Here is a 17,336-nt window from a genome sequence, read left to right as displayed (position 1 = left end):
AGATACCACTAGAGAAGGACTACAATGATATTTCCTAAAATATTACAATATGAAGAAACTAGCCAGGGACACTTACCACTGTCTGGGTTCAGTGACAGCAATGGCATCATCAACCAGGTAGTAGTAGATCAATACAGGACGTACCCGGTAAACTTGTGCACCACTTGCCACACATTCGGTAAAGTATCCTTTGAATCTCAGAACCTAATAAAAATAGACTGCAGTAGATACAAAATCTGTTTTCCCCATTCAGAAACTTAAAATACAAGGAGGGGAGGGTTTCTAGCCCCCCGCCCCCGTCCCCTTTAGTCCCCTTCTACGACACGTGAGGAATGCGTGGGAAGTATTCTTTCACCCTTATCCCCAGGAAAGAGAAGAGAGAGGCATTTGGACGATTTTTGCAAGGAAATAATGCAAATGAGAGGGAAATGTATAAAAGAAAGAGGCAGGAGGTCAAGAGAAAGGTGCAAGAGGTGAAAAAGAGGGCAAATGAGAGTTGGGGTGAGAGAGTATCATTAAATTTCAGGGAGAATAAAAAAGATGTTTTGGAAGGACGCAAATAAAGCGCGTAAGACAAAGGAACAAATGGGAACTTCAGTGAAGGGGGCTAATGGAGAGGTGATAGACAAGTAGTGGTGATGTTAGAAGGAGATGGGGTGAGTATTTTGAAGGTTTTTGAATGTTTCATCATAGAGTGGCAGATATAGGGTGTTTTGGTCGAGGTGGTGTACAAAGTAAGAGGGTTAGGGAGAATGATTTGGTAAACAGAGAAGAGGTAGTAAAAGCTTTGCGGAAGATGAAAGTCGCAAGGCAGCGGGTTTGGATGGTACTGCAGTGGAATTTATGAAAAAAAAGGGGTGACTGTATTGTTGAATGGTTGGTAAGGTTATTCAGTGTATGTATGACTCATGGTGAGGTGCCTGAGGATTGACGGAATGCTTGCATAGTGCCATTGTACAAAGACAAAGGGGATAAGAGTGAGTGCTCAAATTACAGAGGTATAAGTTTGTTGAATATTCCAGGGAAACTATATAGGAGGGTATTGATTGAGAGGCTGAAAGCATGTACAGAGCATCAGATTGGGGAAGAGCAGTGTGGTTTCAGAAGTGGTAGAGGATGTGCGGATCAGGTGTTTGCTTTAAAGAATGTATGTGAGAAATACTTAGAAAAGCAAATGGATTTGTATGTAGCATTTATGGATCTGGAGAAGGCATATGATAGAGTTAATAGAGATGCTCTGTGGAAGGTATTAAGAATATATGGTGTTGGAAGCAAGTTGTTAGAAGCAGTGAAGTTTTTATCGAGGATGTAAGGCATGTGGTCGAGTAGGAAGAGAGGAAAGTGATTGGTTCTCATGGAAGCGGAAGTGAAAAATGTGTGGAAGTCGAGAACGTTATCTTGGAAAGCAAAAAAGGGTATGTTTGAAGGAATAGTGGTTCCAATAATGTTATATGGTTGTGAGGCGTGGGCTATAGATAGAGTTGTGCGGAGGAGGGTGGACGTGCTAGAAATGAGATGTTTAAGGACAATATGTGGTGTGAGGTGGTTTGATCGAATAAGTAATGAAAGGGGAAAAGAGATGTGCGGGAGTAAAAAGAGTGTGGTTGAGAGAGCAGAAGAGGGTGTTTTGAAATGGTTTGGTCATATGGAGAGAATGAGTGAGGAAAGATTGACAAAGAGGATATGTGTGTCAGAGGTGGAGGGAACGAGGAGAAGTGGGAGACCAAATTGGAGGTGGAAAAATGGAGTGAAAAAGACTCTGATTGATCGGGGCCTGAACACGCAGGAGGGTGAAAGGCATGCAAGGAACTAAGTGAATTGGAACGATGTGGTATACCGGGGTCGACGTGCTGTCAATGGATTGAACCAGGGCATGTGAAGCGTCTGGGGTAAACCATGGAAAGTTCTGTGGGGCCTGGATGTGGAAAGGGAGCTGAGGTTTCGGTGCATTATACATGACAGCTAGAGACTGAGTGTGAACGAATGTGGCCCTTGTTGTCTTTTCCTATCGCTACCTCGCGCACATGCGGGGGGATGGGGTAGTCATTTCTTCTGTGGCAGGGTGGCGACGGGAACGAATAAGGGCAGACAGTATGAATTATGTACATATGTATATATGTATATGTCTGTGTGTATATATATGTATACGTTGAGATGTATAAGTATGTATATGTGCGTGTGTGGACGTGTATGTATATACATGTGCATGTGGGTGGGTTGGGCCATTCTTTCGTCTGTTTTCTTGCGCTACCTCGTTAACGCAGGAGACAGCGAAAAAGTATAATAAAAAGAAAAATAATATAAGATACAAAATAAGCTACCCTTAAGCTCATAGAGAAATTTCCCAAGAATTGATTACTTGTCATCCATTCATTCAATATCGATTAAACTTATGCTACAGCAAGCTTTTAACAATATTTTTCTATGGATATCATAGCTGAAAAGAAATGATGCATGAAATTTAAATCAAAATATTTCATAATTTGTTTTCCATATAGAAGAGATTACTATGTGCCTAAGCAACTTTGCAAAATGATGCCTTGTAAGTAATCACAGAATTTTACATATTATAAGAGTCAAGCACTACATCTTTTAAAAGCTTGAAGTATGATATTGTAAATTAAATATGCTCTTCATATGTAGCAAACATATCTTAATTCCCATATATCTCAGGCTGAGATGATAACATTCTCTAAATAAGAATGATATCATTTTCCAAATATAACTCGTGTTTCCTCTGAAACCTTGAAAATCTTGGTTTTTCAAGTTGTTTACAGAATGTATCTAACATTACAATTTCAGAGATATTCATAGAACTGAAAAAAAACTTCAGAAGTATATTCTGTCGACTACTTTCACTCTGATAATGTGTTGAAGTTTTGTAGATGTTTCAGTGCAACACACCTAAATAACACAGGAGTAAGACCTAAGTGTTAAGGCCCTGCTACTGCACATGTAAATATCGATTAATTTACTTACACTAAGATGTGTATATGTAACCAATATGAGAAGAAAAGAGAGATAGGTCCATAGCATGTGTGACAAGAGGAACCTGGATGATCTAACTGAAAATTACGGAGCTCAAGGGCATGGGGGAAGAATAGTTTGGGAATGTCCCACAGGTAAATACAGGGGTTGGTCTGAGGACAAGAGCTAGGGAAAGGGTGGCTCTACTGCTAGAGCAGGAGTAATGGAAATGTGTGAGGGAGTTAGGGAAGTGAGATTCATATTGATGAGGGTAAAGATGAAAGTGGATTACATGTGTGAGGGAGTTAGGGAGGTGAGATTCATACTGATGAGGGTAAAGATGAAAATGGATTACAAGATGTGGGTGATTAGTATTGCTTATGTACCTAGCCATGAGAAGAAAGATGAAGAGCCAAATGTTTTGGAAGCAGATGAATGACTGTGTCAGCAGTTTTGTTGCAAGAGCTGGGTATTGATGAAGGGTGATTTAATTGTGAGAGTGAGTAAGGTGACAACTGAGGGTATAAAAGGAGGCATGGAGTATTCAGTGAGGTGAACAGAAATGGTGAACAGCTTGTGGAGCTGTAAGCTAATTAAAGACTGGTGACTGGAAATGCATAGTATAAAAAGAGACATACATAGGTATACATGGGTGACTAGGTTCGTGGGCATTACTTGATTACATACTAAATGATAAGCATTCAGAGGCAAGACTCTTAGATGTGAATGTGATGGAGGCAAAGGTGAAGGGTTGGAAAGGTTTTCAGAATAGAAGAAATGATAAATGGGGTAAGATGCAGCACCAGGTCTACGAGTTATGTTGGAGAGGAAAGGGAATGAGCAATTCAGGGTGATGGCACTGAAGGTAAATGGGATGACTGGTGAGAGTAAATGGAGGGAGCTTGTGGAGAAATTTAAAAGTTATGGTTCAGATGCGCAAGGAATTGAGGAAACCCATATCCTTGGGCACTGAAAATGGAATGATGAATGCAAGTTATGGGATGGCATGAGGGAGGAGTGGTATGGATGGAAATTAATGAAAATTATCAGGGAAGATGGGAAAGGAGGAGCATTTGGGTTCTTACCAAGAGTACAGGAGGGTGTCACATAACATGGATGGACTGGATCAAGAAAAGTTTGGGTGAGAGGAAAGATTACAAATTTGAAGTATGCATGGGCATGTGCATATGCACCAGCAAATATGAGGACTGTGCAAGTTAAGGATGAAATGAAATGTTTCAGGAGAAATTTGAATAACTTTATAAATGGTTTTGAGGAAGAGAGAAAGGTAGTTGTACTGGGTGATATGAACGCAAAGGTGGGATAAGATGAAAGTGGCAAGATAGTTGGTAAATGGGGAGTACCTGGAGTAAATGAGAATGGAAGTTATTGGGTGAATGTCTGTGCTAAGAGGGATTCATTTCTTACAAAAACCTTTTTTCAGCACAAGATCCACAGGTATACATGGTTGAGAAGCAATGGACCAGAAGAGCAAAAGGATTTCAATGACTATGTGGCAGTGGATGAAAGGTTGAGATAGGCTGTGCTAGATGCTAGTTGTGAGAGGATTCTTTAGAGACTCTAATCTTTCTGCAGTTCTTGTGGGAGGTGAACAATTAGGGAGAAGTGGAGGTATGAAGGAAGGAAGAATGGAAAGATAGAATTGTTGGCAAGCAAGAAGATGAATCAGAAAGAATGCTAGAAGTATGTAAGGATGGTGGCCAAAAGTTTAGATGGAAGTGCAGTAAATGTAGGGATGCAGTCATGCGTGAAGGAGGTGTTTAAAATGTTTAAAGAAAGGCTGTTAAAGGTTGCAAAAATAGTGGATGGATTTAAGGTCAATAGATAGAGGAATAAAAAGAGAAATGCATGGTGGACAGATAAGATTAGAAATGCTGTGGAAGACAGGAAAAAGTTATATGGTAGATTGCTCCAAAGGAATGTACCAGAGGAAGTTAGGCAAAGGAGAGAAGAATATAAGATGTGTAATAGAATGTTAAGAAGTTGAGAATGGAGAGCAAAGGAAGCGTAAATGAAGATTTTGGAAGATGGTTGCATGAAGCGGAAAATTTAGGAAAAATAAGAAATTGTACCGAAAAGAAGTGAAAAAAGAAAGAGGTGGATGTAAGAGTGGAAATGTTAATGTGAGAAGTAGGGTAGGGGAATTGTTGAATCAAAAGTGGGGAGTGAAAGGAAGATGGTAAGTGAACTTTGAAGAACTGATGAATGTGGGAGAAGGCGAGGCAGCAGTTGTTACATGCACTGGTATGGAGGATGGAAGGAAGAGGATACAAGTGCAGGGGCCTATAGCGGGTAAAAAGGGTGATACTGAGGCTCAAGGTAGGAAAGGCATCTGGAGTGTATGGGATAATGGCTGAACTATGCAGTGTGGTGGAGAAAATGTGACAAAATGGATGCATTTGCTATGTGATTTTCCTTGGAAACAGAAAGTTGTGCCTGAGATTTTGTCGAAGCTATTATTGTTCCATTATTCAAAGGAAAAGGTTCTTAAGATGTATGTAACAACTGCTTGCTTATACCTTTCTGCTATACCTTTCCAAGTGTTATTGTAGCTCGTAGAATATATTTGAGCATGATGGTCACTAGCTGTTCACGAGAGAGATCATTCAGCAAACTGGCATTGATAAAGAATTATCTGAGAACCACGATGACTCATGAAAGACCAAGTGCTCTGTGCCTCTTACATGTAGAGATCAGTGTTCTAAAGATGACACCGTTTGAGAAGTTCATTAAAGATGTTTCTGATACCAATTGTAGAAAGAAAGACAATTTGTAGCTAATGCATTGTTTCTATATATGGATAACTTGTCAGTTCTAATTATATGCAATAAACTGACTGATGGGTAAATGTGGTGATTTACAATGTATTTCAAGTTCTGTGTATAAGAGGCCCATCAAATCAGAAGTGCCCCGGGCCCCTTATGGTCTAAATCTGGCCCTGTATGTGCTTCATGAAGAACAAACTATTCAAAAAGTGTTATGAATCCCAATACCATAAAAAAAATTTTTGTCTCTCCAATGTCATTCTCGACTACACACTGGCCTGACCGTTACAGGGAAAGTAGGGGGAGCCTTGTGGTTGTGTGTGTGTGTGTGTGTGTGTGTGTGTGTGTGTGTGTGTGTGGGGGGGGGGGGGGGTAACAAGATTTGTGTTCGACTATTTTTCTTGTTATCGTTTTTTGTTATTTTTTTTATAATAATTTGGCTGATAGTAGGATGTGCTTTGTAGACGAAGGGGACAATTGAAAATTCTTGGTATTACCAACCAAGACAGATTTAATGATGTTACGGGTAACATAATCAGGAGAGGAGTACACTGTAACTGACTTGTTAAGGTCTACAGGGTGATCGTTTTCATGACAGTGTTTAGGAATCACATTTTTGTGGTCATCCCTGCATATTGAATGATGGTGCTATTGGCAGTGTCACTCTGTTTATTACCACACATCTCTCTTACCCTTACATTACTTACTCGATCAAACCACCTCACACCACATATTGTCCTCAAACATCTCATTTCCAGCACATCCATCCTCCTGCGCACAACTCTACCCATAGCCCACGCCTCGTAACCATACAACATTGTTGAAACCACTATTCCTTCAAACATACCCATTTTTGCTTTCCGAGATAATGTTCTCGACCTCCACACATTCTTCAAGGTTCCCAGAACTTTCGCCCCCTCCCCCACCCTATGATCCACTTCCGCTTCCATGGTTCCATCCGCTGCCAGATCCACTCCCAGATATCTAAAACACTTCACTTCCTCCAGTTTTTCTCCATTCAAACTTACCTCCCAATTGACTTGACCCTCAACCCTACTGTACCTAATAACCTTGCTCTTATTCACATTTACTCTCAACTTTCTTCTTTCGCACACTTTACCAAACTCAGTCACCAGCTTCACACACCCCTGCCGCAAACCTACATTCACTGACAACCAATCACTTTCCTCTCTTCCTACACGTACACATGCCTTACATCCTCGATAAAAACTTTTCACTGCTTCTAACAACTTGCCTCCCACACCATATGTTCTTAATACCTTCCACAGAGCATCTCTGTCAACTCTATCATATGCTTTCTCCAGATCCATAAATGCTAATTACAAATCCATTTACTTTTCTAAGTATTTCTCACATACATTCTTCAAAGCAAACACCTGATCCACACATCCCCTACCACTTCTGAAACCACACTGCTCTTCCCCAATCTGATGCTGTGTACACGCCTTCACCCTCTCGATCAATACCCTCCCATATAATTTACCAGGAATACTCAACAAACTTATACCTCTGTAATTTGAGCACTCACCTTTGTCCGCTTTACCTTTGTACAATGGCACTATGCAAGCATTCCGCCAATCCTCAGTCACCTCACCATGAATCATACATACATTAAATAACCTTACCAATCAGTCAACAATACAGTCACCCCCTCTTTTAATAAATTCCACTGCAATACCATCCAAACCCACTGCCTTGCCGGCTTTCATCGTCTGCAAAGCTTTTACCACCTCTTCTCTGTTTACCAAATCATCCTCCCTAACCCCCTCACTTTGCACACCACCTCGACCAAAACACCCTATATCTGCCACTCTATCATCAAACACATTCAATAAACCTTCAAAATACTCACTCCATCTCCTTCTCACATCACCACTACTTGTTATCACCTCCCCATTAGCCCCCTTCACTGAAGTTCCCATTTGTTCTTTTGTCTTACGCACTTTATTTACCTCCTTCCGAAACATCTTTTTATCACCCTAAAATTTAATGATACTCTCTCACCCCAACTCTCATTTGCCCTCTTTGCCACCTCTTGAACCTTTCTCTTGACCTCCTGCCTCTTACTTTTATACATCTCCCAGTCATTTGCATTATTTCCCTGTAAAAATCGTCCAAATGCTTCTTTCTTCTCTTTCACTAATAATCTTACTTCTTCATCCCACCACTCACTACCCTTTCTAATCAACCCACCTCCCACGCTTCTCATGCCACAAGCATCTTTTGCACAAGCCATCACTGCTTCCCTAAATACATCCCATTCCTCCTCCACTCCCCTTACCTCCTTTGTTCTCACCTCTTTCCATTCTGTACTCAGTCTCTCCTGGTACTTCCTCACACAAGTCTCCTTCCCAAGCTCACTTACTCTCACCACTCTCTTCACCCCAACATTCTCTCTTCTTTTCTGAAAACCTCTACAAATCTTCACCTTCCCCTCCACAAGATAATGATCAGACATCCCCCCAGTTGCACCTCTCGGCACATTAACATCCAAAAGTCTCTCTTTTGCGCGCCTATCAATTAAAACGTAATCCAATGACGCTCTCTGGCCATCTCTCCTACTTACATACGTATACTTAAGTATATCTCTCTTTTTAAACCAGGTATTTCCAATCACCAGTCCTTTTTCAGCACATAAATCTACAAGCTCTTCACCATTTCCATTCACAACACTGAACACCCCATGCATACCAATTATTCCCTCAACTGCCACATTACTCACCTTTGCATTCAAATCACCTATCACAATAACCCGGTCTCGTGCATCAAAACCACTAACACACTCATTCAGCTGTTCCCAAAACACTTGCCTCTCCTGATCTTTCTTCTCATGCCCAGGTGCATATGCACCAATAATCACCCATCTCTCTCCATCCACTTTCAGTTTTACCCATATCAATCTAGAGTTTACTTTCTTACACTCTATCACATACTCCCACCACTCCTGTTTCAGAAGTAGTGCTACTTCTTCCCTTGCTCTTGTTCTCTCACTAACCCCTGACTTTACTACCAAGACATTTCCAAACCACTCTTCTCCTTTACCCTTGAGCTTCGTTTCACTCAGAGCCAAAACATCCAGGTTCCTTTCCTCAAACATACTACCTATCTCTCCTTTTCTCTCATCTTGGTTACATTCACGCACATTTATACACCCCAATCTGAGCCTTCGAGGAGGATGGGCACTCCCCGCGTGACTCCTTCTTCTGTTTCCCCTTTTAGAAAGTTAGAATACAAGGAGGGGAGGGTTTCTAGTCCCCCGCTCCCGTCTCCTTTAGTCGCCTTCTACGACACGTGGGAAGTATTCTTTCTCCCCCATCCCCATGGATATATATATATATATATATATATATATATATATATATATATATATATATATATATATATATATATATATATATATATATATATATATATATATATTCATACTTGCTCTCCTTGATCTATTTCCAGTGCCACCCTGCCCAACAGGAAACAGTCTTACCAACACATGTCAGTGAGGAAGCACCAGAAAACAGACGAAGAAATGCCACATCTACCCACATCCATACATGAGCTATCATGTGTAATACACTAAAATCACAGCTCCTACCCACATCCAGGCACCACAGACCTTTCCATCGTTTACCCCAGACATTTCACATGCCATAGTTCAGTTCATTGACAGCACATTGACCCCAGTAGACCACATTGTTTCAATTTACTCTATTCCTTGCACACTTTTCACCCTCCTGCATGGTCCGGTCCCAATCGCTTAAAATCCTTTTCACTCCATCATTTCATATACAACCTGGTTTCCTGGTTCTCCTTGTTTCCTCCACTTCCCACATATATATCCTCTTTGTCAGCCTTGCCTCACTCATTCTCTCCCGATGTCCAAACCATTCCATTTCAAAACACCCTCTTCTGCTCTCTCAAACACACTCTTTATTTTCACACATCTCTCTTACTCTTTCATTGCTTACTCGCTCAAACCACCTCAAACCACATAGTGTCCTCAAACATTTTATTTCTAACACATCCACCCTCCTCTGTACAACCTTATCTATAGCCCATGCCTCGCAACCATAAAATATTGTTGGAACCACTATTCCTTCAAACATACCTATTTTTGCTCTACGAGATGACATTCTCTCTTCTCACACATTCTTAATCACTCCCAAAACTTCTGCCTCCTCCCCAACCCTATGATTCACTTCCGCTTCCGTGGTTCCATTGGCAACTAAGTCCACTCCCAGATATCTAAAACACTTCACCTCCTCAAATTTTTCTTTCAAACTTACCTCCCAATTAACTTGTCCCTCAACCTTACTGAACGTAATAACCTTGCTTCTATTCACATTTACTCCCAACTTTCTCCTTTCACATACTTCCAAACTCAGTCACCAACTTCTGCAGTTTCTCACTCGATTCAGCCACCAGTCCGTACCATCGATGAATATAACTGCTTCACTTCCTAGGCCTTCTCACCCCTCTCTTCAAGATTCCTGCAATTACCCACCAGCCCATAAATAAACAAATTAAACAACCATGGTGACATCATACACCCTGCAGCCGACCAACCTTCATTGGAAACCATTCACTCTCCTAATACCCTACTCCTACACAAACCTTACACCCTAGATAAAATCTCACTGCTTCTAGCAACTTACCTACCACACCATATATTCTTAATACCTTCCACAGAGCATCTCTATCAACTCTATCATATGCCTTCTCCAAATCCATAAATGCTACATACAAATCCATCTGTTTTTCTAAGTACTTCTCACATACATTCTTCAAAGCAAATACCTGATCCACACATCCTCTACCACTTCTGAAACCACACTGCTCCTCCCCCATCTGATGCTCTGTACATGCCTTCACCCTCTCACTCAATCCCTCCCATATAATTTATCAGGTATAGTCAACAAACTTTTGACTCCCTAGTTTGAATACACCTTTATCCCCTTTGTCTTTATACAGTGGCAATATACATGCATTCTGCCAATCCTCAGGCATTTCAGTGTGATCTACCCATACAATGAATATCCTTACCAATCAATCAATAACATAGGGTGATATCACCCTCTTTCTTAATAAATTCAACTGCAATAACATCCACTCCCGCTATCTTCCTGTATTTCATCTTCCCCATGGCTTCTCTCTTCACCAAGCTACTCTCTATGACTCTCTCACTTCGCATGCCACCTCAACCTAAATGCCCTATATCCGCCATTCTATCATCAAACGTATTTAACAATTCTTCAAAATATTCACTCCATCTCCTCCTCACTCCATCACTACCTGTTATTACTACCCATTTTGTCCCCTTCACTGATGTTTCCATTTGCTCTCTTGTCTTTTGCATATCATTTACCTCCTTAACAAAACATCTTTTCTTCATCCCTAAAATGTAACGATACTCTCTTACGCCTACTCTCATTTGCCCTCTTTTTTTAACCGCTGCACCGTCCTCTTGACCTCCTGCCGATTTCTACTTATAAATCTCCCTATCATTTGCTCTTCTTCCATGTAAGGACGGCCCAAACGCCTCTCTATTCTTTTTCATTAACAAATTTACTTCGTCCCAATACTCACTACCCTCTCTAATCTGCCCACCTCCCACCTTTCACATGCCACATGCATCTCTTGCACATGCCATCACTGTTTCCCTAAATATCTACCATTCCTCAACCACTTCCCTCACTCTATTTGTTCTCACCTTCTGCCATTCTGTACTCAATCTCTTCCAATATTTCTTTACACAAGTCTATTTCCAAGTTCACTTACTTTCACCACTCTCTTCTACCCGACATTGTCTCCTCTTTTTCAAAAATCTCTACAAATCTTCACCTTTGACTCCATAAGATAGTGATCAGACATCCCAGCAGCTGCCCCTCTCAGTACATTTTCATCCAAAAGTCTCTCTTTTACCCATCTATCAATCATTATGTAATCTAATAATGTCCTTTGACGATCTCACCTACTCACATACTTCTGTATATCTCTTTTCAAACCAGGTATTTCCAATCACCAATTTTTTTCAGAACACAACTCCACATGCTCTTCACCATTTCCATTCATAACCTTGAATACCCCATGCAAACCAATTATATCTTGAGCTGCTACATGCTTACCTTCGCATTTAAATCATCCATCACTAATACCCAGTCTTGTGCACCAAAACTGCTGACACGGTCACTCAGATATTTCAAAACGCTTGCCCCTCATGATCTTTCTTCTCATGACCAGGTGCATAAGCACAAATAATCATCCATCTCTCACCATTCACTTTCACTTTTACCACTCAATCTACAGTTTACTGCCTTACATTCTATCAAACACTCCAACAACTCTTACTTCAGGGGTAGTGCTACTCTTTCCTTAGCTCCTACTCTCTCCAACACCTGACTTTACTCCTGAGATGTTTCCAAAGCATTCTTCCCCTTAACCCTTGAGCTTTCACTCAGAGCCAAAACATCCAGGTTTCTTTCCTCAAACATATTACCTATCTCTCCTCTCTTCTCATGTTGGTTACATTCTCACACATTTAGACACCCCAATCTGAGCCTTCGAGGAGAATGAGCACTCCCAGTTTGGCTCCTTCTTCTGTTTCTTCTTTGGGAAACTGACATACATGAAGGGGAGGATTTCCATCCCCGTGCTCCAGCCCCATTAGTCGCATTCTACAACACAAGGGGAATACGGATACAATTCTTTCTCCCCTACCTGAGGAAACAGCACCGCCATCCCCCGTATCAGTGAAGTAGCATTAGGAAACAGATGAAAAAAGGCCACATCCACTCACACACATTCTCTAGCTATCATGTGTAACCGAAACCACTTTTCCCTATCCACATTCAGGCCCCGAAGACCATTCCATAACTTATCATGGATGGTTCACATGCCCTGGTTCATTCCATTGACAACACGTTGATCCCACATTCCAATTTCCTTTGTTCCATACACACTTTTCACCCTCATACATGTTCAGGCCATGATTGCTCAAAATCTTTTTCATTCCATCTTTCTACCTACAGTTTGGTCTCCCACTTCTTCCCTCCACTTCAGAAACATCATCCATATGTCCTAACTATTTCAACACACCCTCTTTTGCTCTCTCAAATACTCTCCATATTACCACACATCTGTTTTACCCTTTCATTACTTACTCGATCAAATCACTTCACACCATATATTGTCCTCAAACATTTCATTTCCAGCACATCCACCATTTCTGCACAACCCTATCTATACCTCACACCTCTCAATCATATAATACTGTTGGAATTACTATTCCTTCAAACATACCCAATTTTGCTGTCCAAGACAATATTCTCTCCTTTTACACTTTCTTGATCACTTATAGAACCCTTGCCCCCTCCCCCACCCTATGACTCACTTCCACTTCCATGGTTCCATTCGCTGCTAAGTCCACTCCCATCCATCGAAAATACTTCACTTCCTCCAGTTTTTCTCCATTCAAACTTACCTCCCACCTAACTTGTCCCTCAACCCTACTGAACCTATAACCTTGCTCTTATTCACATTTATTCTCAACTTTATTCTTTCACACAATTTTCAAAACTCAGTCACCAACTTCTGCAGTTGCTCACTCATATCAGCCACCAGTGCTGTATCAACAGCCAACAACAACTGACTCATTTCCCTCTCATTCCCAACAGATTGTATACTCACCCCTCTCTCCAAAACTCTTGCATTTACCTCCCTCACTACCCTATCCATAAACATATTAAACAACCATGGTGGCCTCACACACCCCTGCTGTAGACCGACCTTCACTGAGAACCAATCACTCTCCTCTCTCTTCCAGCTCGTACACATGCTTTACACCATTGATAAAAACTTTTTACTACTTCAAGCAACTTACCTCCCTCACCATATACTCTTAAGACCTTCTACAAAGCATCCCTATCAACCCTATCATATGCCTTCTCCAGATCCATAAATGCTACATAAAAAGTCATCTACCACTTTTGAAAGCACACTGCTCCTCCTCAATCAGATGTTTTCTACATGCCTTCACCCTCTCCATCAATACCCTCCCATAGAGTTTTCTAGGTATACTCAAAAAACTTATGCCTCGGTAGTTTAAACACTCACCTTTATCTCCTATGCCTTTGTACAATGGTACTATACATGCATTCTGCCAGTTCTCAGGCACTTCATCATGAGCCATACATACAATGAATATCCTTACCAACCAATCAACAACAGTCTTCCCCTCTTAATAATTCAATTGCAGTACCATCCATTTTTCTTTTCTAAGTAAATTTTCACCCTACATTTTCAAAGGGGGGAAAAAACCTGTTTTCCCCCAAAAAATTTTCCCCCACCAAAATTTTTGAAAACCCCCCACTTGGGTCCTTTCCCCCAAACTTTATTTCTGGGTACCCCCCCGCCTTTTTTCCCCCCTCGAAACAAAACCCCCCCCCATATTTAATTTTTTCCGGGAAATTTTTCTCAACAAACTTTTTCCTCTGGGAATTTGAGCACTCCCTTTTGGGCCGGGTTTTTTCCCCTTTTTTCAAATGGCCCTATGCCCAAGGCCCTTTCCCGCCCCAAACCCCAGGCACCCCCCCCCCATTGGAAATCATTTTTCATACCAAATTTAAAAAAAACCTTTTTCCCAAACAGGTTTTAAAAAAAATACAGTCAAAACCCCCTTTTTTTTTAAAAAAAAATTTTTCCCCTGCAAATTTTTTATTTCCAAAAACCCCCTGCCTTGCCCGGGCCTTTTTTATTTGTCTGCAAAGCTTTTTAACCCCCCCTTTTTTCTCTGTTTACCCAAATTTTATCCTCCCTTTTAACCCCCCCCACTTTGCCCCCACCACCTTTAACAAAACCCCCCTTTTAAACTGGCCCCCCTCTATTTATTTCCCAAACACAAATTTTAAAAAAAACCTTTTTAAAATTTTCCCCTCCATTTTCCTTCTCACCCCCCCCAATACTTGTTATTTTTACCCCCCATTTTGGGGCCCCCTTTTACCCGAAGGGTTTTTCCCCTTTGTTCTTTTGTTTTTTTTACGGGACTTTAATTTTACCTCCTTCCCCAAAAAATTTTTTTTTAAAACCCCCCTTTTTAAAATTTTTAAAGATACCTTTTCTCAAACCCCCAAATCTCAATTTTTTCCCTCTTTTTCACCTCTTTTTAACCTTTTTTCTTTGGAAACCTTTTCCCGCCTCTTTTCTTTTTTTTACCCCCTCTTTTCCCAAGGTTCATTTTTCAAATTAAATTTTTCCCCGTAAAAATTTTTGTCCAAATGGGTTCTTTCTTTCTTTTTTCCCCCTTTAAAAAATCTTTCTTTTTTTTCCCTCCCACCCCCCTCAATACCCCCTTTTAATTCAAACCCCCCCTCCCAACGGCCTTTTTTCCCTTTTCCCCCAAGGGGAATTTTTTTTGGGGAACCCAAACCAATTTACTTTCTTCCCCTAAAATTAAAAATTTCCCAATTTCCCCCCCACTCCCCTTACCCCCCCTTTGTTTTTCCACCTCTTTCCATTTTTTTGTACTTCCCCGGGTTTTTTTCCTTTGGTTTTCTTTCCCCCCCACAAAGGGGGGCTCCCCTTTTCCCCCCAAACCCCCCAAATTTTTCTTCCCCACCCCCTCTCTTCCCCCCCAAAAAATTTTCTTCCCTTTTTTTTTCTGGAAAAAAACCCCTACAAAATTTTTTTCACCTTTTCCCCCCCACCCAAAATAATTTATCAGGGGCTTTCCCCCCGTTTTTCACCTTTTCGGGGGGACATTAAAAATCCAAAAGGGCTCTCTTTTGGGGGGGGCCTTAATTTAATTTTTAAAACGTAATCCAATTTAAAGCTTTTTCTGGCCCCCTCTCTCCTTTTCTTACCCTACGTATATTTTTAAATTTTTATCTCTTTTTTTTTAAAAAACCCGGTTTTTTTTTCCCAATTTACCAATTTTTTTCGGAAAAAAACTTTTCCAAAATTCTTCCCCCCATTTTTCCTTTCAAACATTTAAAAAAAACCCAAAGCATACCAAAAAAATTTTCCCTTTTAAAAATGGGCCCCCAATTTCTCCCCCCTTTTTCATTCCAAAAAATTTCCTATTCACAAATAACCCCGGTTTTTCGTTTTCCAATTTTAAAACCCCCCTTTTAACCAAAAACTTTTTTCAGCTGTTCCCCAAAAAAACCTTTTCCTTTTTCCCTTTAAACTTTTTTTTCTCATTTTTCCCCGGTGGGGTTTTTGCCCCCAATAAATTTTATCCCCTTTTTTCTCCCAAAACCCTTTCGTTTTTTCCCCCTTTTTAATCTTTGAGTTTTTTCTTTTTTTTACCAACCCCTATCAAAAACTCCCAAACCCCTCCTGTTTTTAGAAGTAGTGCTAAAATTTTTCCCCCTTTCTCTTGTTCTCTCACTAACCCCTGACTTTACTACCAAGACATTTCCAAACCACTCTTCTCCTTTACCCTTGAGCTTCGTTTCACTCAGAGCCAAAACATCCAGGTTCCTTTCCTCAAACATACTACCTATCTCTCCTTTTCTCTCATCTTGGTTACATTCACGCACATTTATACACCCCAATCTGAGCCTTCGAGGAGGATGGGCACTCCCCGCGTGACTCCTTCTTCTGTTTCCCCTTTTAGAAAGTTAGAATACAAGGAGGGGAGGGTTTCTAGTCCCCCGCTCCCGTCTCCTTTAGTCGCCTTCTACGACACGTGGGGAAGTATTCTTTCTCCCCCATCCCCATGGATATATATATATATATATATATATATATATATATATATATATATATATATATATATATATATATATATATATATATATATATATATATATATATTCATACTTGCTCTCCTTGATCTATTTCCAGTGCCACCCTGCCCAACAGGAAACAGTCTTACCAACACATGTCAGTGAGGAAGCACCAGAAAACAGACGAAGAAATGCCACATCTACCCACATCCATACATGAGCTATCATGTGTAATACACTAAAATCACAGCTCCTACCCACATCCAGGCACCACAGACCTTTCCATCGTTTACCCCAGACATTTCACATGCCATAGTTCAGTTCATTGACACCACATTGACCCCAGTAGACCACATTGTTTCAATTTACTCTATTCCTTGCACACTTTTCACCCTCCTGCATGGTCCGGTCCCAGTCGCTTAAAATCCTTTTCACTCCATCATTTCATATACAACCTGGTTTCCTGTTTCTCCTTGTTTCCTCCACTTCCCACATATATATCCTCTTTGTCAGCCTTGCCTCACTCATTCTCTCCCGATGTCCAAACCATTCCATTTCAAAACACCCTCTTCTGCTCTCTCAAACACACTCTTTATTTTCACACATCTCTCTTACTCTTTCATTGCTTACTCGCTCAAACCACCTCAAACCACATAGTGTCCTCAAACATTTTATTTCTAACACATCCACCCTCCTCTGTACAACCTTATCTATAGCCCATGCCTCGCAACCATAAAATATTGTTGGAACCACTATTCCTTCAAACATACCTATTTTTGCTCTACGAGATGACATTCTCTCTTCTCACACATTCTTAATCACTCCCAAAACTTCTGCCTCC

At 40.8% G+C, this 17,336-nt stretch overlaps 1 protein-coding gene across 1 annotated transcript in view; it reads right to left on the bottom strand.

Annotated features, from left to right (window-relative positions):
- The window catches only part of LOC139763962 (EF-hand domain-containing protein 1-like), a 121,965-nt gene that overhangs the window by 574 nt on the left and 104,055 nt on the right, over positions 1–17,336 (bottom strand). Inside the window, exon 5 of the mRNA XM_071690443.1 lies at positions 77–204. Coding sequence (XP_071546544.1) covers positions 77–204 — 128 coding nt within the window. The remainder of the gene's footprint in view (positions 1–76; positions 205–17,336) is intronic.

The sequence above is a fragment of the Panulirus ornatus genome, chromosome 48 (assembly GCF_036320965.1).
Source record: "Panulirus ornatus isolate Po-2019 chromosome 48, ASM3632096v1, whole genome shotgun sequence".
Classification (NCBI taxonomy): domain Eukaryota; kingdom Metazoa; phylum Arthropoda; class Malacostraca; order Decapoda; family Palinuridae; genus Panulirus; species Panulirus ornatus.
Note: the sequence above shows the minus strand (reverse complement) of the source record. Positions and strands in the feature narration are given on the sequence as shown.